Consider the following 20,933-nt stretch of genomic DNA (forward strand, 5'->3'; position numbering starts at 1 on the left):
GGTGGCACTGCCAGCCCGTCGGTGCGGGGCTGCCCGGGGAAGAGGGGGGAAGCTGGAGGACTGACCTCTGCCGTCACCAGGTGTTGGGGGAGGCAGGGGAAGAGCCACCTCCCAGAGCAGGACTCGGGGCTGCTGGGGCCAGCTGCTGCCCTGCCCGGGCCGGTGAGCGAGCGGCTGTCGGGGCACGGCCGCCCCGTGCCCTTCTGCGTCCGGGGGCCTGGTCTCGGCAGGGTGAGGCGGTTCCCGGGGCTGCGGGGCGGGGAAGGGGCTGTTAACTCTGGAACCTAACGCCGGCGCGCCAGCGGGGAAGCTTAGGGACCCGGGGGAGCCGCAGCGCCGCCGCCGCCGCCTCCCTCCTGGCCGCGCCCGCCCCTATCAGCGCGGCGGCGGCGGCGGAGCGCGGCGCGGGATGGGCTCCGCGCACTCCCTGCCCGCCGAGATGCGGGCGCTGGCCGACAAGACGGGCTGTGAGTACCGCGGGGGGGGGCCGGGCGGGGGGGCACCCGGCCCGCCGTGACCTTGGCCGGGAGGCGAGCGGGCCCTCGCCTGCCCGCACCGCGGCCGCCGCCGGCGACAGCAGCATCGTCGGCGCCGCGCGGCTCCGCGGCCCTCCGGGCGCCGCCGCCGAGGCCCGACGAAACTCAGCGCACGAGTGCGGCACCCCCCCCCCCAACTCCCCCCCCCCCCGCGCCCCGGCGCGGTGCGGCCCCGCGCAGCCTGCCGGCCCTCGAGCTGGCGCACGTGTCGCCCGCCCGGCGCCCGCCAGCCCCGCTGCTGTCCCCTCCGGAGCCCGGCGACGCGGCGGCGGACGGACCGGCCTGGCGGGACCGCTCCTAGCAGGGCGGAGACGCAGGAAGGAGAGGGCCGGGGGCTGCCTGGGCCCCGGCGGGCTCCCGGCCGTCACCAGCTCCGGCCGTGGAGACGGCGGTTCGTGCACCTCAACGAGAGAAGGGGACAACGGCGGGACGGTGGCACCTGCCAGGCCTGGCAACCTCCTCTCGCTGGCCCGCTGTGCCGCCCTCCCGCGCCTTCCTCCTCCTCCTCCTCCTCCTCCTCCTCGTCGTCCTCCACCTAGCCGAGCGCCCCCCGTCCCGTCCCGTCCCGTCCCGTCCCGTCCCAGGCTGCTCCAACGCACCCGCCTGGCCGGGCAGAGCCGCCCTTGGGCCTCCCGCTGTCCCCCGGTCCCGTCCGACGGCCGCCTCGCGCCCGCCGCCCCCTCGCTCGGCCGGTCGTCGCAGGAGCCCACCCCAACCCCCCCGACAGGAGGTGCCGCCGGCGGACCCGGGGCTGGCTGCTGGGCTCCGACCTCATGGCCAGCGCCGCGGTGGCTCGCGGCCCCCCGGCTCGCGGCCCCCCCGGCTCGCGGCCCCCCCGACTCGCGGCCCCCCCGGCTCGCGGCCCCCCCAGCTCGCAGCCCCCCGCCTCGCGGCCCCCCCGCCTCGCGGCCCCCCCGCCTCGCGGCCCCCCCGACTCGCGGCCCCCCGGCTAGCGGCCCCCCCAGCTCACGGCCCCCCCGGCTCACGGCCCCCCCGGCTCACGGCCCCCCGGCTCGCGGCCCCCCCGGCTCACGGCCCCCTCGCCTCACGGCCCCCCGGCTCGCGGCCCCCCCAGCTCACGGCCCCCCCGCCTCACGGCCCCCCGGCTCACGGCCCCCCCGGCTCGCGGCCCCCCGGCTAGCGGCCCCCCCGGCTCACGGCCCCCCCGGCTCACGGCCCCCCCGCCTCACGGCCCCCCGGCTCACGGCCCCCCCGGCTCGCGGCCCCCCCAGCTCGCGGCCCCCCGGCTAGCGGCCCCCCCAGCTCACGGCCCCCCCGGCTCACGGCCCCCCCGCCTCACGGCCCCCCGGCTCGCGGCCCCCCCGGCTCACGGCCCCCCCGGCTCACGGCCCCCCCGGCTCACGGCCCCCCAGCTCGCAGCCCCCCCCAGCTCGCAGCCCCCCGGCTCGCAGCCCCCCCGGCTCGCAGCCCCCCGGCTCGCAGCCCCCCCCCGGCTCGCAGCCCCCCCGGCTCGCGGCCCCCCGGCTCACAGCCCCCCCGGCTCACAGCCCCCCAGCTCACGGTCCCCCAGCTCACGGCCCCCCGGCTCACAGCCCCCCCCGGCTCGCGGCCCCCCCGGCTCGCAGCCCCCCGGCTCACAGCCCCCCCCGGCTCGCGGCCCCCCAGCTCACGGCCCCCCAGCTCACAGCCCCCCAGCTCGCGGCCCCCCGGCTCGCAGCCCCCCGACTCGCAGCCCCCCCGCTCGCAGCCCCCCGGCTGCTGGAGGGGAGCCGGGCGCCCGCCCTTCCCGCGAGGCGCGCCGGGGCAGACGGGCCGCCGTGACGCCGCAGGCACGCGGGTGCCACAGATAAGTCCGGGGCCGGAAAGCCCAGCAGCGCTCGTCCTTCCTCCGGCAGCGCTCGCCGCTCCCTCCCCGGCGCCTCCGGCTCGGCCCTGCGCCCCCGTTGGGGGCCAGAGCGGCCCGCGGGCGAGCTGGTGCCTACCGCCCGTGCCAAAATACCCCCCCCCCGGACCCCCCCGGCGTTTCTTCTCCTCCAGGGCTCTGGCGCGAGGGCGCCGGGCCGCTGCCGGGGGGGTTAAGGAGCTGAACACGGGCAGCCGTGCCGCCGTGGTGGCCGTGCCGTGCCGTGGCATGCCACCACCGCCGCGGTGGCCACGCCATGCCGTGTCGTGCCGCGCCGCCTGCTCTGGCCCCGGGCAGCGCTTGCAGCCGGGCTCCGCCGCCAGCCCTTGGCGTCAGCCGGCCGCGGCCGAGCCAGCGAGCAGGGGTCCAACAAGGGCATCCCCTCAAAACCGCACCCTCCTCCCCAAATTTGGGCTTGCAGGAGGGGGGGTGCTGGGGAGGGGGAACGGGGACGCGAGGCTCAGGGCTGCCCGCGTGCCCGCCGGGTGGGCAGCGGCTGCGGGAGGCAGATGTCCCACCGCCCCCCCCCCCCCCGGACAAGCCGGTCCGCGCGGGGATGGCGGGTACCGCCGCGGGCGCTCGGGGACGAGCGACCTCTCGCTTCGCCCTCGCCAGTCACCTCCGACCAGGTCGAGCACCTCCACCGGCGCTTCAAGCAGTTGAGCCGAGACCAGCTGACGATCCGGTAAGGCGCTCGGCTCCGCGGAGCCGGCAGCAGCGGGGCCCCGGGGCGCCAGGGCGCGCCAGGGCAGTGGGGCCTGGGGGGGGGGGGGGGGGGGGGGCCGCCTGCGCCCGCCTCGGGGATGCTCAGCCTGGAGAGGGCTGGGGGAGGCTTTCTCGGGGGGGGGGGGGGGGCCGGCTTAGCAACACCCCCTTTTCTTTTTGCTTACTTCCTCCGCAGCAAGGAGAATTTCGACAGCATCCCCGACCTGGAGTTCAACCCAATTCGCTCGAAAATTGTCCATGCCTTCTTCGACAAGCGGTACGAATCGGGGCGGGTTGGTGTAACTGGTCCATCCAGTTTAGCCCTAAAAAAAAAAAAAAAAAAAAAAAAATTGCAATAAATGAGCAAGCTTCGGACACCCCTGGGGGGGGGGGGGGGGGAGCCTCGCCGAGGCCCCGTGGCGGGAGGCAGCAGGATCGCCTGGGCCCACCCGGGAGGTTGGGTGTTGGGAAGGAGCCGGGGGTGGGGAGGGGGCTGATTTGCTCTTTGCAGCCTTGTGGTGGACACCACCCAGCCCAGGACCCCCGCCGTCACTAATCCTCGCCCCCCCCCCGTCCCGGCAGGAACCTGCGGCAGGAATCGGCCGGGCTGGCCGACGAGATCGACTTCGAAGACTTCCTGACCATCATGTCCTACTTCAGACCCATTGAGACGAACATGGACGAGGAGCAGCTAGCGCGCTTCCGCAATGAGAAACTCAAATGTGAGGCTGGGGCGGCGGCCGCGGGCACCCGGAGGCGCGCGGGCGCCCGGCCTGACGCCGCCGCTCTCGCCGCTCCTCTCCAGTTCTCTTCCACATGTACGACTCGGACCACGACGGGAAGATCACGCTGCAGGAGTACCGAAACGTAACGTGTGGTTCCCTCCCGCCCCGAGCGGCTCCCGGCCGCCGCCGCCGCCGCTGACGGGCCCCTCGCTGCCCTTCAGGTGGTGGAGGAGCTGCTGTCCGGCAACCCGCACCTGGAGAAGGAGTCGGCGCGCTCCATCGCGGACGGGGCCATGATGGAGGCCGCCAGCATCTGCGTGGGACAAATGGTGGGAGCCCGGCGGTGGGCCTGTACGGAGGCTATCGGCGCCGGGGCTGGGGGGGGGGGGCTCGGCCGCCCCGGTGCCGGCCGCGCGCGGGGCCTCCTCGCTCCTTCGGGGGGGGGGGGGGCCGCTAACGCCCGCTCGCCGCCAGCAGGGCCCGGACCAGGTCTACGAGGGCATCACCTTCGAAGACTTCCTTAAGGTTGGTAGCAGCTCCGCCGCCGCCGCGGCTCAGCGCCCCCCGCCCGCCCCCACCTCGGCCCCTCGCCGCCCCTTCCCCTTCCAGATGTGGCAGGGGATCGACATCGAGACCAAGATGCACGTCCGCTTCCTCAACATGGAGCCCATCGCCCACTGCTACTGAGCCCGCCGCCGCCGCCGGAGGAGGAGGAGGAGGAGGAGGAGGAGGAGGCCGATGGCCCCGCGGCAGCGCCGGGCGCCCCGTACCCGTCTGCGTGCCTGCGCCGGCCGCTGCCCCCTGGCACCCGAAGCGGCTCCCCGCCGACTTTTAGCTGTAATAAAATGTATTTCTCTTTTTACCTCTGGCTGAGACATGGGCTGCCCCCCCCCCCCCCCCCCCCGGCGAGGGGCTGCGACGAGCCGGCCCGCGGCCGTGCAAACCGGGGGCTGGGGGCCGGGGGGGGGTGCCGACCCTGCCCCGCAGACTTGCCCACCCTCCCGCAGTTTGCTTCTCGGCTCCCTCCCGAAACGCAGGCTCCAAGGCAGCCTCAGCCCGGGGGGGGGGGGGGGGGCGCTATTTTTAGAAAAGCTGGAAAGAAAGATTTGTTTGTTTGGGGTTTTTTTTTTTTTTTGGTGCAAAAAATAGCTTTCCCCCAGCGGCACGTGAGCTTGAAGGACCCCCCCCCCCCCAAACCCCCAACGCCGCCTGCAGCCCCCCCCCCCCCCAAGGGAATGGTTGCTGCCGTGCGGCACGGGAGCAGCGGGCGCCCCCACGGCCCCCGGCGGCTCTGCCCCCCCCCCCCAGCGCTGACCACAAACGGTGCCCGGGGGGGCGGGGGGGGCAGCGCCGCCCTCCGCCTGCAATGCGGCGCCGGGCCGGACCCTTCCTCCTCCTCCTCCTCCTCCCTCCAGCCCTTGAGTGCAGCCTTCCCGCCGCTGCCGGCACCAGGGCACCACTGGCCCCCGCACCTTGCCCCCCCCCCCCCCAAAAAAAAACCCTTCTCCCAGGAATTATCAAATGGATGCTGCACAATTATACCTGGCCCCCGAGCTGGCTGCAAGCGCCACGCTGCCTTGCTAAGTCCTGTCCTGCCACCAGTTGGGGGAAAAAAGCCCCTTTTGCACCCAGGAAGCCCATGGCCGGGCTGAGCCTCCCCAGCAAAGGCGACGTGTGGCAGCCCCCCCCCCCCAAACACCCCAGTGCCCCCTCTACACCCCCCGGCTCCCTTGCAGGGGTGCCGCCGCTTCTGCAGCCTGCAAGGGCTGCAGGCGCCGTGCAAGGCACGGCGTAGGGCTAAAGAGCATCACGACGAGGGACTCTCTTATCCCTTCAGCTGTCCCCAGCTGGTTCCTCGGGCCGCGGGGCTGCGCTCCTCGCCGTGCCCGAAGGCCGCGCGCGCAGCCCAGGCCGGCGGCGGACGTGGGAGCCGTTCCCTGCTGCGCCCGGCCAGACCCCGAGCCAAGCGGTTGCGTGCGCTTTGCTTTCGGCTTCTGTCTTCTCTAGGGGACGTGAGAATTTAAAAAAAAAAAAAAAGCGAGGGAGGGAGGGGGGGAGGGAGGATTACGTAAACCAGATGAAAGGGGAACAAAAAAAAAAAAAAAGGCAGGAGAAGCACTGGGGAAGATAAGCGAGAGCCTAACGCCGCCCAACGGGACGATGATAAGCCCAAGGAGCCGCGGCCCTGGGCGCTCGCCAAGGACTGCAGAAAACCCTGCTCGGCAGAAACAGTTCCTCCAGGTGGGAAAGCGCGCGCCTCCCACGCCAGGGCAGCGGCATGCACCGCGCGTTGCGCACTGCAAAAACCCGGCGCGATGCAGGCGTGCAGGGCCGTAAAGCGCAGCAAAGCTGGCGAAGCCCAGGCAAATGTGGCAAGGGTAACGTTTCCGCCCCAAATCCCGCAAAGCGCCGACCATTCACTAAAAGCTAATAGCTGCGTCAGAGGGCGCGGCGAGCGCTGCCAGCTGCTTAGTCCATCAATAGTTCACCTGCTTATGGGGTCTCCGACCACTGCTGCCTCATCTCCCCCTTCAGCAGCAGGGAAAAATATGAGAGCTACAAGCAACTGGTATGAGGCGGGAAGGCACCAGCACTGGCCCATATGGACAGAGAGCCACTTCGAAACGGGTAGAAAAAACAATTAGCATCTGCAGGTTTTAGACTATCCACAAAAGGGGGAAATCAGCAGCTGAGTGGCACTGAAAGACTGCGGGAGGGGGGCACAGAAGGAACTATTTTTCACACCGCTGAGGCTAACGCATAGCGCGTGCTCACCCTTCTCCGAGCAGAGCAACCACATCAGGGAACTACAGAGAGCTTCGCCTCAGGAAGGCAGGCACTAGAGCAGAAGCTGGGAGCAGGAAAGCCTGCAGGGTGGAAGGGGAAAGCTGGTGACCTGCAGAGCCCAGAGCTGGAGGCAACGGGATGGGATTTAGAGAGCCCCATAGCCACCCTCTGCCCGGGGAGTAACGGTCACTGCAGGGACTGCGCCCCTCGTTCATCAGCACCAAAAAGCTGTCTCTTGGGACCTCTCCCGGTGACCTGGACTCAAAATATTACGGGGAGGGAGAGCTGGGGTTTTCCAGCATGAATTCTGTGCAGTCTTCCTCAACTGCAGGAGTTTCTGGCTAAGACAGCCCTGGAGCTGTGCGTGTCCCTTTGCTTCGAGGCTCTTTTCCCACTCGCCACCCATCACCTTCCCGCTAGCGAGAGCCAGAGCTCTGCAGCCTGGAGAGGCTGGAGGCTGCCATCCGGTGACAGCCACCCCCTTTGATCTTCCGTTCGCTTTGTATAAAATAGGGAACACTCTTCATGTCCAGCGATCCTTCTCACCAAGACAATGCATGCTCCGTCTCGCTAAGGATCGCTGCCATCGCGAACAGAAACAAACAGAAGTTCCTGAGGTTCCTTAGCCCAAATTATTACTTCCTCCTTTGTTGTGATTCTGTAGCTGCCTGCAATTGCCCACCCCCAACTTAGGGTAGCCAGCATGGCACACGGCACTGTCTTATGGTACGTGAGCCTTTAGCCTAACTTCTGCCTGGTCAATGAATGACACTGGTCCACTGTCCTAACCGCAGCTCCAGAACTGGGACAACTATACCCTGCCATCTGGCACTGGTGCTACTACCCCTCCAGAAGGCCTCCCACCACACAGGGAAGAGGGGGGCCCCTCGTTCAATGATACCTTCTGCCTATGGGATAAAACAGGAGCCAGCTGACAAGGGCATCCACCTCTGCAACTACCTACCACGTACCGGTAGCAGCAGGAGTCCCCAGATGGGAAATCTAAAGGTGGTATCTATCTCTGATGAAGATGAGATGGTGACTCATGGAAAGCAGCTCTGCAGAGAAGGACCTGGGAGTGCTGGCGAACAACAAACTGACCATGAGCCAGCAACGTGCCCTTGTGGCCAAGACGACCAGTGGGAACCTGGGCTGCATTAAGCAGAGTGTCGGCAGCAGGTGGAGGGAGGTGACCCTTCCCCTCTCCTCAGCCCTGGTGAAGCCACATCTGGAGTACTGTGTCCAATTCTGGGCTCTCCAGTACAAGAGAGACATGGCGCTACTGGAGAGAGTCCAGCGGAGGCCTACAAAGAGGATGAGGGGACTGGAGCATCTCTCCTCGGAAGAAAGGCTGGGAGAGCTGGGCCTGCTGAGCCTGCAGAAGAGGAGACTGAGAGGCGATCTCATCAATGTGTACAAGTATGTGAAGGGGGGGTGCCGAGAGGATGGGGCCAGACTCTCCTCCATGGTGCCCAGCGACAGCACAAGAGGCAACGGGGGCAGAAACTGAACCGCAGGAAGTTCCATCTGAACACAAGGACAAACTTCTTCACTGTGAGGGTGATGGAGCACTGGAACAGGTTGCCCAGAGAGGTAGTGGAGTCTCCTTCCCTGGAGATATTCAAAACCCATCTGGATGTGACCCTGGGAAATAAGCTCTAGAGGACCCTGCTTGAGCAGGGGGGGCTGGACTAGATGATCTCCAGCGGTCCCTTCCAACCTCAACCATTCTGTGACTCCACTCTTGCTCTTGAAGCTATTTGGAGCCAGGCGGCCTTTAGGTGTCAGTGAAAACATGAGAAGATGTGAACAGTCACTACTGCATTTGGTACGCTCCGGCATCCACTACAGCACAACACAGATGACTACCTAGTGAAGCAGAACAAGACAACATCCCTTTTCAGAAACAAAAACTAAGCTCCCATCACTCCCATCCATCACTGGATATTCTCCAACAGCCTAAGCGTCCTCATTGGCATTATGAACTCACGTTAAATACATACGCAGCCTTTTACTGTGGTATAACCTTCCTAAACGAATTCCAGTGACAGGAGAGACAGACGAAAAGGCTCACCCTCCAGTTCGCCCCGTGAACAGGAACTGCAGGCAGGCAGCAATCCAGTAAGACAGTAGCTGCAAGGACAGACAAGTCCTTTCTCCACTGAAGCTAATAGCAAGTCTTCCACTATCCAAATGGGTTGGTCCCCAGTGAATCAATGACTAGTAAGTCTTCTCTGCATAAGACAGCAAACCCTCCTCAGCAGATACCTCTGCAAATACAGATGCTGCAAAGCATCAGTTTTCCAGCAGCTCATGACACTGCAGCCTGTTAGGGAACAGTAAAAGCAGGAGACAGCTTTGCCACGGGCAGCAGAGAAAGAGAGGGGAAGCGCGGAGGTGAACTTCAGCACACTGGCCCCAGACAGACATATCTGCTACTTACAGCAGGGAGGTGAAGAAAGAACAAAGCGGCCCTGAGACAACAAGGTAAGCGGTAACAAGCCAACGGTACATTAAGCAAGGCAGGGCAGCAGGTCACAGAGCACCAAGGGGCAGACAACAATAAAGAAGGAAGCTGTCTGTGTTCAGTCACATCAAAAGATCCAGGACTAGACCAACCCAAAGAACTACTTGTGATAAAGAAACTATTCTTTATGTGACAGGTTTCATCTAAGCTCTTGAACCACGCTACATATCCGTGACACCTCTTGCTCTACCAGGAATGAGGGAAGGGAACTGGCTTCCCAGAATGGCAGAGAGAAAAAAAAAAAAAAAAAAAAAAAAGACGACTTAGACTTCTTGAAAAGATAACGTGTATTGGTCAGACTGAATGACTTCCCCCTTTGCATTCTTACATCAGCTCATTAGGAGGAAAAGGTAGCTGTTTAAAACCAAACACAGACATGAAAGTTGGCTTAGGGGTCATGGGAAACCACCACAGGCCAAATACAATAAAGAGTCGTGAACTATTTCCCTTTCCAGGCAGAAGCAAGCTGGGACAGCCTCTCCAGGGATTGCCTCAGTGACTAGTGCGCTGGCCCAAGTGACTCCTTGCGTGACAGTCCAGCCAGCTCCTCTCCCAGACAGCAGCTTCCAGCACACCTCCCCTGAACACCAGCTCATTCGGATTTAACCAAGTGTACTTTTAAACTGATTTCATTAAGCCACTGAAAAGGCATTACAACTTAATTCAATCTCAATCTTAATCAATTCAATCTTAATTCAAATCTCTTGATTTATATTGCTTTGCACTGCACCAGTAAATTTACAAGTGCAAATTACAACCATAAAAAAAGTTTTAAAACAGTAAAGCATGTCCGTACAGGGCTTCAGCTCTTCTCCTAGCCAAGTCAGTGCAACTTCCGTGTTTAAGATAAAGCCTCAGCGTCCCCGCAAGTACCATGTCACATCCTTCAGCCCGCCTGCTTCACCCAAGCATTAACGCAAACACCCATGCAGAGGGACTGCAGCGTGTAGCCAAGGCTCAGTTCTCCCCCTCTACTTCCTTAAACCAACACGGTCGGTTCCCAGCTCTGAAGTAAGGATGGTCCCAGACACCCAAATTACAGCTATCTCACGAAGCCTTCAGACACAGTGAAAGGGTCTGATCCAACACAGAAGGTACCTTACAACTAGCCAGGGACACAATGGCCTTTTGCTTCAGTGCACAGGGGATAGTCCACCCAAAAAGACTCGAGAACGAAAAGCCACAAACTCATGTATACGTGTACCGTTAGAAAACATTTAATCTAGAATTTTAGAGTTTTAAAAAAATAATTTATTTACAAATAATTTTGGAACGTGTGGCCTGCTGAGTTTCCCAGCATCCAGCCTTCCCCTCCCTCTCGCCGTCCAACTGCCCTCTCACAAGCAGGGCAACCTTTTGTGCATGGTTTTGTCTATTTCTAGACACGTTCAGATGCGCTTAAAGGAAAAGAGGAATCAGCAGCTCGTTACAAGGAAAGAAATTTCAAACATGTGACAAAGCAAGATACTTCTTCCAAGTCCTTGTTCCCCCCCCCAGGGTAGACAGGCATCCGAAGGGCATGAACTGCTCAACGTGCTCCCAGCCTCCCCCTGATCACAGCCGTTTGCCATGCCGGGTTCTTGCTTCCTGACCAAAGCACGTCCTCGGCCAAGACGGGATCAGCAGCGTTTTTCCCACAGGCAGTGGGAACGGCCAATTTTGTTTACATTGAGGTATACTGCTCCCCTTCGTTCTTCAGTCTCTCTGCTCCGCAACAGGGGACCTTTCAACATTTGCATAGCAACATATTTTAGTCTTATTTAGCCTTTGAGGGCAGCCATACTCTCTGTTCTTGTTCACGCCCCAAGTTTTCAGCAAAAGCTCAGCCCATGAAACGTGCCTGCAGCCAACGCAATCTTTTTGGCAGCTGTTCCTTGCAAATCTCCTTTTTCCCTTTGGCCACGTGCTTGGCAGAGAGCTGGACCACAGAAGCCAAGTAAAGCGAGTTACCTAAATGTTGTCATAGGGAACCGCAAGACCAATGTTGTAGTTATAACCGGTCACTTCATCGTAGGAAGAGCGGCAAATAGGAAGGATGCTTTCTACAGCCAACTGCTCCGCTGAGAACTCGTAGGCATAGATGATTCCTCGATGCCTGGGCAAAACACAACCGGGACACCATACCGTTTTACCTTAATTATATATTTCAGCAGGAGAAACGAACAAAGTTAGTAAAATGAACAGTGAATGATTCACTTTACTAACGGTAGAGACATAACTATCATCTGCCGAAACATTTCTCATCTGTTCAGGAATAGCAAAGATGAGTACGTTGTAGCTTGACAGTTCAATTAGAAGTGCTAACAGTCATCTGAGAGGCAAATAGCAGAGCGTGGAGTTTAGATACCGGCAGTTTTCCTTTAGGAGGAAATACCATTATTGATATTTAAAGCAAGGAAAGAATTGCATTCCTTATCTTGCTTCAGTGCCATTTATATTCACTTGCCAAAAAAGAAATGCATTTTCCTGTGCTCAGAAGTAAATGAAGCGCCAATTCATCAATGGTTTTCAAAGGCTTACCTTTACATCGTTTTTACATGCTATACCTCTCCGTTACTGCTTCGGATCGTGACTCAGGTGCTTAGCGTGCCGTTTTTAAATATATATAAAGCTGACCTTTGCAATGCCAAAAACCTTACCCTTCAGAGCTGGCTTACTCACTTGCGGTGTGCAGTTAGGTCATCGTCCATGATGCTGGCGCCTCGGGGGGTTTTCTCATCAGGGATATTTGCAGTGATGAGGCTATGAGAATTAAACCATAAATAGCGGACTGGATGTCTGAAAAACAAACCGCAGTATAGGCTGAGACGCCACTTGCAACAGGCTCCGAGAAAATTTAAGTGCAGTAAAGGAATTATGCTTAGACAAGAATCATTTAATTCAGCACTCTGTCTACGGCTAGAGGCTCAGAAACTCTACCTTTGGCTCTTCTCCTCATAGCTGACACAGATAACCACAGTTTTTATCACCACCTAGTGGACTATTACCAGAACACACGTGGAGGCCAGAGAATATTTCAGACACTTGGCAGCACGGAGAGGCCACTACAGACGGGCGCTGCCTGCTGTAAGGAAGGCAGCGGCGCGCTCCCGGGAAGAGCGGGACGCCTCCGGACGTGAGCAGCATCCAGCCTCCGGACGTGAGCAGCATCCAGCGTCCTCGCACCTCCCTTTCGGAGCACTGAGCTACAGCGGATTTAGAAATCCCCTCAGTGGCATCAGCTGAGAGGTCTAGTCGTCTTTCCTTTTCCCCCTCGCTGGTGAAAACGCTGTCCCAGAACCCTGGTAACAGCATTTAGTTCCTGATCTCCTCGGACTAAAATAGCTCGTCTCCGCGACCCTAACGCGTCTCCTGCCACCTCCCTTGCTTCTGCCCTTCCTTTCCATTCACTGGGTTATAGGCACAGGTAACTCGCACACAGTTTCTCTCTCTAGGAAGGCCTTTTCGACTACTTACTGGAGTGATCCTTTCCGATTCCTGCCCAGCTTAAACAATATTTTAAAGGTTCAATCTAATGGCCTCACTTTTAGTGCGCTTCTTCCTCCATCCCCAAAGCTCAGGAGATCTGTAGTGCTCGCCCTCCTTGGCACGCTCGCTAGTGTTGCTCCAGGAGCTAATCAGTGCAATATTGTCCTTAATGCATCAGCTGCATCACGATGCGCTTCGTAATTCACAGGGTCACAAGAGGAGGGGATACCTGCTATTAATCAATGACAACTCCGACTTGAACTCCTGAGGCTGTAAATACCTCATCTACCTCCTCTTTGGCAAAGAACCATAAAATGAACAAATTAATAAAAAGAAAAAAAATTAGGATTTAAAATAGGGCATTACTCAGGCTTACTAAGGGCTAAATCCTCGAGCTCTTCATTTGGACAAAGGTGACTCCCTGGGAATTTCTCCTTGGTCAGGAAATAGTAATTTGGCTGCAGCGACTGTGTCTTCTGTCAGTTCTGAGCTCTGCTTGTACTTTCGATACAAATCGCTATTACAATATCAGCGTTCCCGAGTTTAAACACCCGTCCGGCTTTGCTCGTTGCTGCTGAGACACTGCACGAACGGGGTGCACAGAAAACCAGGTACCGCACAAAGATACGGCGGAGAGAAGTGAGATGGTCAAACGCAGTTGCACTTAAGACAACTGCCAGAAGTCCAGCGTTTTAAATCTGAGATCCAATAAAGCAAATGGGGCGGGGGAGGAAGACCAAGAAAATCTTGTGGAAAATCCAGAGGAAAAACATCCCATGCTTCTTTATACTGGTTAAAGCACCCCCTTTAATTAATGAGTAAAAAAGCTATGGGACACAGACAGAAACACGCACAAGAATCCAGGAGGGCCAGCAACCGACTCCCGTATCAAATGAAAACCAATCTAACTGCAGCACTGCGCTCAGAAGCTTTAGGCAAGGGCACGCTCTCATTTTGGTCCTGATCATTGCATTCCCGTGTTCCTCCTGTGCGCTGGATGCAATAAACACCCTTGCAAGAAGACCCTGAAAGCAGACAAAATTACCTGGCGTGCATTTCCCAGAGTTTGGTGCCCATCCGCTGATCCCACACACAGACCAAGCCCTCCTCTCCGCCGCTCACAATCTTCCAGTCGTCCATCTGCACCGCGGACACTCCTAAGTGGTGGGCGTAGAGGGAGCACAGAGATTCGCTTTGGCGGAGATCGTATACCCTGACCCTAAACGAAAGGGAATTAAGAATAGAGAGGAAAGCAGCTGTGGGTGTGCCGCCTGCGGATCCAGAGAGTCCAAGTACTCCCTGGGTTATGAAAACACGCCTGGGACAGCTACGCTGCTCTGCCGGGATAGCAGAAGTCCCACGTTCCCATCCTGTGGTTTAATCTGATGGCTGAACACAGACCCTTAATACTCTCTTTTCCGACTTGAGATACTCAGCGTATTTCCACTGAGACTAAAGAGTCAGTGATCCACGCGGTCTTCTCCAGAGAAAGAGTAACATGGATACAGCAACGATTTGAAACACCGCACAGGCGACGAGCTCATTTTGGCATTGCCTGCTCGCCCAGATCCTTGCCCAACCCCGACTCGCTCAGTCACGGCTCCTGACGCTTTTTCGTGCCGCTGGCGTTTTCACCCTGACACCTGCCATCAGTTCTACGATTTTTTGATGGAGACTTCACCCATCGTACAGCATCTTGCCGTCTCTTTACAAGTCCTAGGTGATACGAATACTAAGTGAAAGCTCCAGAAAGCTCCTTTGTCCGTGCCTCGCAAGCTGTTACAGTGAGTCAGATGCTACAGTGAGTAGGCATTTGGCGTACTGATAAAAGAGCCTTCTCCTCGGCACCTAGGCGATCCCCATTAAGGCCTAGGCGTAATATTATTATGAAGATCAAGAAAAGGACTAAATGTGTGGCAATTCAAGAGAAGAATCAAGGGAACCACAGGTTTATACATAAAACCGAGTTGATCACCAACACCGAAACAGTCACCCACAAGCACCCAGCATCGCTTCTGACAAGATTTCAGTGACCTCAGGCACCTTTCAGACGCATCTGATTTTCAGAAATTATTGATCACTCAGAAAACACAGAAACAGGAGAAGGATTAGTGAGAAAGATTTCTCCTTTCTACCAGGCACTCCTTTCTCTGTACAACTAATACGACCTCGGTGAAGGAGAGCAAAGTTTCTACCAGACTGCAGTTTTAACTCCTGTTTTATCTACATGTTTATAAAAGTTCTGATCTCTCTCGTAATTTCAAGAAGTTTCATTCTGAGAAGAGTAACAAAGCTATCTGTTTTCTTGTCTTTTTCCTTATTTGCAGAGACAGGCGGCGGAAACTCGCGGGCCTGTGTGGGAAAAGAGATTACCTGACACCAAACCAGTCAGCTCGGTTAAGTACAGAAGTATATACTGCAAAGCTAATGGTGTAAAGTTTTAGATCTAGTGCATATCACAAAGGAGGATTTTTTTTGATCCTTGTATATCAAGATTAAGAGCTAAAGCAAAGTATATGAGAGAAAAAAAAGGAGCTGTGAGTGAAAACAGAAGTAAAGGGGAAATACTGATCTCAGAGTTGAAAAGAAGCCAGCAGTCGTCCCCCCTAGCTGATGGCTATCGAGAACGAAACCATCACGTACAGATTAACCCAAAAAAAGGCAGAAACATACTTGTTCCAATGCATTAACTGTACTTCATTCAATACCCTGCTACGATCCTAATAGCGTTGCAAAGTCTTTCAGTTTCCTTTCTCGAATGAAGATTGCATCATACGATTTTACAAATAACGCATTTCAGCAACTGAAATAAAAGGCAGCAGAGTACTCCAAAACTCCAGCAGAGTAACATCCATCTGACATGCAGAAAAACATGCTGGAACAGAGAGAGGAGCGCGCTTTGTGTGGCTCCCCAGTAACCCTTTGGAAAACCTCATCAAGACCGCTGCTGACGGCGAAAAGAACTTCTTCCTCCAACTCCAGCAGGGAGAAGCTTTGGCTATGCATTAGAGCTGTGCTTTGGGTAGGGATGGGGTATTTTGGAAGGGTTCGCATTCAGCGCTCTCCCGGTCTTGCTGCATGTGCTCTGTACCACAATCAAAAGCTTCCTCTGTTTGGTGAGCACAGTTGGAAATGAAGATCTGCTTGTGTCCTGGTTATCTCATTAGCAAGAGCCCAGGTTTCAGGCAGGTGCCCATTCTGGCACACCCTTGGAAGAATCAGAGGCGCGCTTGAGTTGTTTAGATGTGCTTTTAAAAAAAAAAAAAAAAAGCATTTTGCAAATCTAATGTGATGCTCTAATGCAGACCTGGCATGGCCCTCCATCGCCTGCCAACAGCTGGGCTCAGTGGGAGCACATCAGACTCATCCCAGTTCAAGGGAGCCGTAAGGAAGGTTTCTTGTGACCAGGCTTTGACTCTCGTGTCAGACTACTCTAGAAGTAACCTTGCTCACTTTTAGGGGAAGATGGAAGACTTTTTTCCATCCACACTTTCCAGCAGTGGCACACACTGCACTTGTCTCATATTTGTTTTCCCAATGCCACTTGCTGTCTAATAACCCTTCCAAAAAAAAAAAAAAGCTGCTATCGTGCAGGGCATCAGCATATGTTCCCTGTATCGGCTCTCTTACAAGTGTGAAGCACAGATAAACAATCAAATATACTGCCAATGCTTCAGGAGTATTTTTTGATTGAAACCACATATTTTACGGATCCTACCAAAAACACTTCACTTAAAATAGGGTGATTTGCTTTGTTTTTCAAAAACGTGGCTTTGAATAAAAGAATAGCATCTCTCAATAAGATCTTGAAAATGCTTCATTTAATTCCAGCAATACGTTTCCTCACTGGCCATCAGCAGCTTGAATTCATACGGCAAAGGTCCCCATTTGGAGTATTTGCTCCGTACCAGGGCTATTGCGGTTCAAGTCACTTCCCACCTGTGGATGCCCAGCACCTACTAACACCCTTCGTGCAGCACCACATGAGGAACTGACCTTTAAGCCACACGTGGTCTTGTCTTCAAGATCCCGGACTTATCTGCTGAACTATTGAGTCCCAACTTCCTGTTATTTTAGTGATAGCCAACCCTGAACTCAGAAAATTCTTGTGCTGAAGAACTTAAAAGCTTTCTGGAGGGGAAAGGGTGTAGACATGTATGCTAGTGTAAAGGGAGTACATTTCAATCTCACTTAAGGGATATCAACTTTATCTACCCTTCCATCATTGGGCAAGGGAGTTTTACTGGGGTGTTTCGGAAAATCTATCATCTGCTTTTATAGGAAAAAACCTCCCAAGGATTCAATTGCACGTATCAAACTTCAGATGTTTCCTTTATCTTCTTTGCTGAGGAAAGCGTGGGGTTTGCTTGCAGTGCCTATTCACTGAGAAGGAAAAAAAGCTGTTTGACAAAATAATCATTTTTGCAAGCTGCTGCACTGGCGGGACAGAGGTCTGGGATTTGGCAAAGGAAGGTATCCGCCCTACAAGCTGATACCCACCACCACACCAGACCACCACCTGCAGCCTGATGCCCAGTGCAGGGAGGAGGAGGGAAGGAACAGGGAGCCATTAGACACTGGCTCTTCGCCATCCCACATCTCCTTCGGTGCACTGGATCAGACCCTGCAAATAACTAGCCAGAAAAAGAAAACCTAAAAATTGGACTCAAAGGGTCTTTTTAAGCACTTTAATCCTTTCGCACTGACTGTTCCCTGTGCGTCCATTCCTGGCACCAGATATTGTGCAGGGAAAATCCTACTCCCCAAGCCAAGGAGTTAAAGAGAAAGCTGCTAATCAGCTAAATAGAAGCTGGAATCTGTTCATACGAAAGTCTCTTTTTTTTTGTCACCTGAGGGACATCACAGTGCTCCGAAATACACTCTTGACATCGTTTGGCAGACGGACCCATCTCATCCTACATGATTCATCCCTTAGGTTATTTTTTTAATATCAGAAAGTGAGCTTTTAAATGCCAAACTAATTTTGCGGGTGGTGGTGGGGAAGTGGAAGATATTCCAAGTGGTCTCGCTGGGCTGTACACCAACTGCGTCCACCAAATGGCTTAAAAAGAAAGTCTTCCCATGGAGCTCTCCGAAACAAAGCAAACTGGCAGCCACGTCCAACTATTACCTAATATTTTGTTCCTGAAGTTCACGCAGGCTGCATTTGAAACATTAGAGGAGAAACAAATTCTAGCAGGTCCAGATGTAGGACAGCAGGACAGGAAGTAAGCTAATTTGAGATGGGTTACTGCCCTTGATAGTACCTACCTTCTGTCTTTATTGCCTGTAACGAGCATGTTTGGAGGACTGTCCTGGAGGTTGACACACGTAAAGTCACCCAATGAGTTGCCCAGCTTCTTTAGACACTGACTCGTTTCCAGATTGTAAAGAAGAACCTGGCAGAAAGAGAACAAACACCAGGTCCATTTAGTACAGGCACAACAGCTACATACTGCTGTAGCATGAAGCAGGGCTGAATTATCATCGTTACCAGGATGGTTTACAGGCCTTGTTTCTCAATATTCTAACACGGAACCAATATATCCCTATTGAGATAGCAATATCAATCACACGCTCAGAAATAGGAAAATACAATGGCACAGGGGAATCCATCAAGAACGAGGGCTGCAAGGCTCTCGGCAACCAGGATCAGACAGGTACAGGTCTTGGGCAACCAAAGGTTCAGGTCAATTCTTTAGGGCTTACAGGGAAAAGCAAACTGCTTCTTTGTTAACTTTAACATTTGAAATAATAGCAAAATAAATAGAACCAACATTTAGACACATGGGCTGTGCAAGAAGGATTCAATAAAATACAACAAAAAGATGGAAGAAGAGAACTGAACCCTGACCCAGTGCTGCCAGGCCCTGCCAAAACATTCAGTACAGATCACGCGACAACAGCCTGAGAAAAGCATCGCATCCGAAATCACCGCAGGTTTGCTCCACCTGCCATTTCTCCCAGCTAAAAAGAAGGCACTGTTTTATTCAGTGATTAATATTTATAACTCTCCTAACCAGCTCCCCTTCCCAGCCTTGTCTTTTTGAAGCGATCTGTGCTGGTTTGCATTATGCTGCTGTTCAAGTTGCGTGCCTCAAATATCAGTTTTTGGAGTGTGATTTTTCATCCCCAAGAACAAAGTACTTTTTCCCCAAGCTCTGTAAAGCAACAGGCACTCTACCCTTGCAGAGTTAGGACATAAAAGTTGCAAAAAAAAAAAAAAAAAAAAAAAAATTACATTTCCATACCTATGAAAAAGCATCTACAAATGGACTCAAAATGTTAGCTGTAAAGAGCAACATATAGCCTTTTCTGAAATACAGCAGGGCTTCCAAAAGCTCACTGTAATCGGAGATAATGATATTTTGGCAGAGGTACTTCTCAGGGTTTTTAGTGCAAAGAAAAACTAATGTCTGGGCCCGGCAACCAGATCTTGCTTTTGAAAGTTCTGAGCAAAACCCAAAGTCACTAAACTCTGCTGAATTCACCTCATGAGTGATGAAATGGTTGGGTCAACAGCAATACATGCCAACTCCCAATGTGAGATTCTGAATCAGCCCTTCCCAGCGGGGCATTAAAACTCTGGAGAAGAGAGAAGGCCTACCGCTGCTTTGGGAGAGTCCCCTGGGACTAATGCTTAAAATGAGCATCCATAAACTATCATTAATTGATCTAAATGACCAAAGCTCCCATCTATTCTATAAACATATGATATGCACTCGAAAACTCAGTCATGGAAAACTCAGTCATGACCATGAAAACTTGCTTCCACACAGCATTTAAAGATTCCCCCTTTTAAATCAGAGCAAATACTACATATTCGCTCGCTTGTGACCTTACTTTTAGACCTGGAGCAATTCTTACAAGTAGGTAAAACCAGCTCAATAATGATTTGTTTCTCCTTTGCACCTGTAAGAAAGAGAACCTGTAAAAAAAATACAGGTTCAGGTCCACGAAACCGAAAGAAAAGCTTTTTTCTTTCTTATTGCTCTCTTACTCCCTCCACTTCTTTCTCTTCTCTAACATCAGACTCCACTCTTAAGGATTGTGTGTGTTTGTTCCAGCTTTTTATGGTGCCGCTGTGTATTTCTAGCCAATTAGCCCCATCATTTGAAAGGAAGGCGCTCTTTGCACTTTTTAGTATTCAGGTTTTACCTACTTTTAAATTCAGCTTCTATCTTGAGCAATTTTATGGGCTGAAAATGAATTTCAAAACCTCATCCTGACAAACTGATAGGTAAAGAAACAAAAGACACTCCGACAGAATGCATTTTTAGGTCTGAATAATAATTTATTGAAGACAGGTTTTTTAAAAAGTATACTGACGACAACTTTGAAGCTGCTAGAGCACTTCCGATGAGCTCTTCTATAATACCCCATGGCAACAAGGATTTTCTTTAAAAAGGCCAAGGAGAGAGAATGAAAATACCTGGTCAGGAGGGACTTGAAATAAGGGCCTGTATGTTAAAGGGCAGGTAAAGCATAAGGTCTTTAGGAGGTTTATAATCCTATAATGCACCCTGCAAGGGGATTACCCTTTTAAAGACATTTATAATCCTATAATGGACACCCAAGACCAGTGACCTAATAGGTGCAGAACTGAAGGTAAGTGAACCAAGAGCACTTGGGTGTGAAATGAAGTACCCCGAGATAACGCACTAACGAGCATGCCTTCCCCCACTGGAAGTCCGGGGGCACCAGGGAGGAAAAGCATTAAATACCCTGGGCAGATGTATCAGGATCTAACGCACAAAATAAAAAGTGTTACCTATTAACCATTGTTCAAATGAAAAAGTCTAAGTTATTGGATAAGAGCCAAGCAATCTCCCAGAATGCTTAATAATTCAACAAGCCAGAAATAGCCAGAGTACCTTTACCATTATGTTTAGTTAAACACCACAGAGATTAGAAAACACATTATCCATCTCAGAGGCGATTCTTTCCATGTTACAAGTCCCTTAACGACCTTTACCATCTCTCCCTCGCTCTCTCTCTCTTTTAATAAGGCTGAGCAAATGGGACTTCATTTTATCCGATTGCCACAGACTAGTGATATTCATTATTCATGCTCATACTCTCCCTTTTGTTAAGGCAGTGCATTAGTCTAATTTCCTCCTTTACTGCACGAGTAGGGCAAGTCTCAACCTGTGGCCACTGTCCTCAGACCGATGTGCTGAGAAACAGCCCGGCAAATGTCTTAGAAGAGGCAGAGGAAGAAAGGAAAACTTACTGTACTTTAGGAAGCTACAGATCAGTGGGTACCAGGAATGCTTTTAAAACGCTATCCCAGAACTCAAGAAAGAGGTCTAAATAAATGG

General features: G+C 54.5%; 2 protein-coding genes across 4 annotated transcripts in view; one reads left to right on the forward strand and one right to left on the reverse strand.

The window, feature by feature from the left end:
- The first annotated feature begins 265 nt into the window (after positions 1-265).
- Positions 266-4,692, forward strand: TESC (tescalcin). 2 transcript variants are annotated; one of them, XM_068911230.1, is made up of 8 exons: positions 266-467; positions 3,016-3,085; positions 3,302-3,382; positions 3,688-3,827; positions 3,911-3,972; positions 4,052-4,159; positions 4,308-4,355; positions 4,440-4,692. In XM_068911230.1, the coding sequence occupies exons 1-8, from the start codon at positions 410-412 to the stop codon at positions 4,515-4,517; spliced, it is 645 nt and encodes a 214-aa protein (XP_068767331.1). In that variant the 5' UTR covers positions 266-409; the 3' UTR covers positions 4,518-4,692. The 2 variants fall into 2 exon arrangements, with proteins under 2 accessions (XP_068767331.1, XP_068767330.1); XM_068911229.1 differs by having other exon boundaries at positions 381-467; positions 4,052-4,181.
- The window catches only part of FBXW8 (F-box and WD repeat domain containing 8), a 59,346-nt gene continuing 41,736 nt past the window's right edge, over positions 3,324-20,933 (reverse strand). Inside the window, exons 8-12 of one of the 2 annotated variants that reach the window (XM_068911226.1) lie at positions 17,884-18,011; positions 13,658-13,831; positions 11,806-11,922; positions 11,095-11,239; positions 3,324-3,428 (exon numbers count right to left, since the gene is read on the reverse strand). In XM_068911226.1, coding sequence (XP_068767327.1) covers positions 11,095-11,239; positions 11,806-11,922; positions 13,658-13,831; positions 17,884-18,011 — 564 coding nt within the window. In that variant the 3' untranslated portion in view covers positions 3,324-3,428. Of the gene's footprint in view, positions 3,429-10,339; positions 11,240-11,805; positions 11,923-13,657; positions 13,832-17,883; positions 18,012-20,933 lie in introns of those variants that run through there. The other variant, XM_068911225.1, reaches the window with a different exon arrangement.

This window comes from Struthio camelus, chromosome 17 (genome assembly GCF_040807025.1).
Source record: "Struthio camelus isolate bStrCam1 chromosome 17, bStrCam1.hap1, whole genome shotgun sequence".
Taxonomy (NCBI): Eukaryota; Metazoa; Chordata; class Aves; order Struthioniformes; family Struthionidae; genus Struthio; species Struthio camelus.

Bases quoted from the DNA above. Each gene is read 5' to 3' on its own strand.
- TESC (XM_068911230.1), top strand. From the start codon at position 410: ATGGGCTCCGCGCACTCCCTGCCCGCCGAGATGCGGGCGCTGGCCGAC. The intron at 3,828-3,910 runs GTGAGGCTGGGG...GCTCCTCTCCAG, and splicing joins CCGCAATGAGAAACTCAAAT to TTCTCTTCCACATGTACGAC. The intron at 4,160-4,307 runs GTGGGAGCCCGG...CGCCGCCAGCAG, and splicing joins GCATCTGCGTGGGACAAATG to GGCCCGGACCAGGTCTACGA.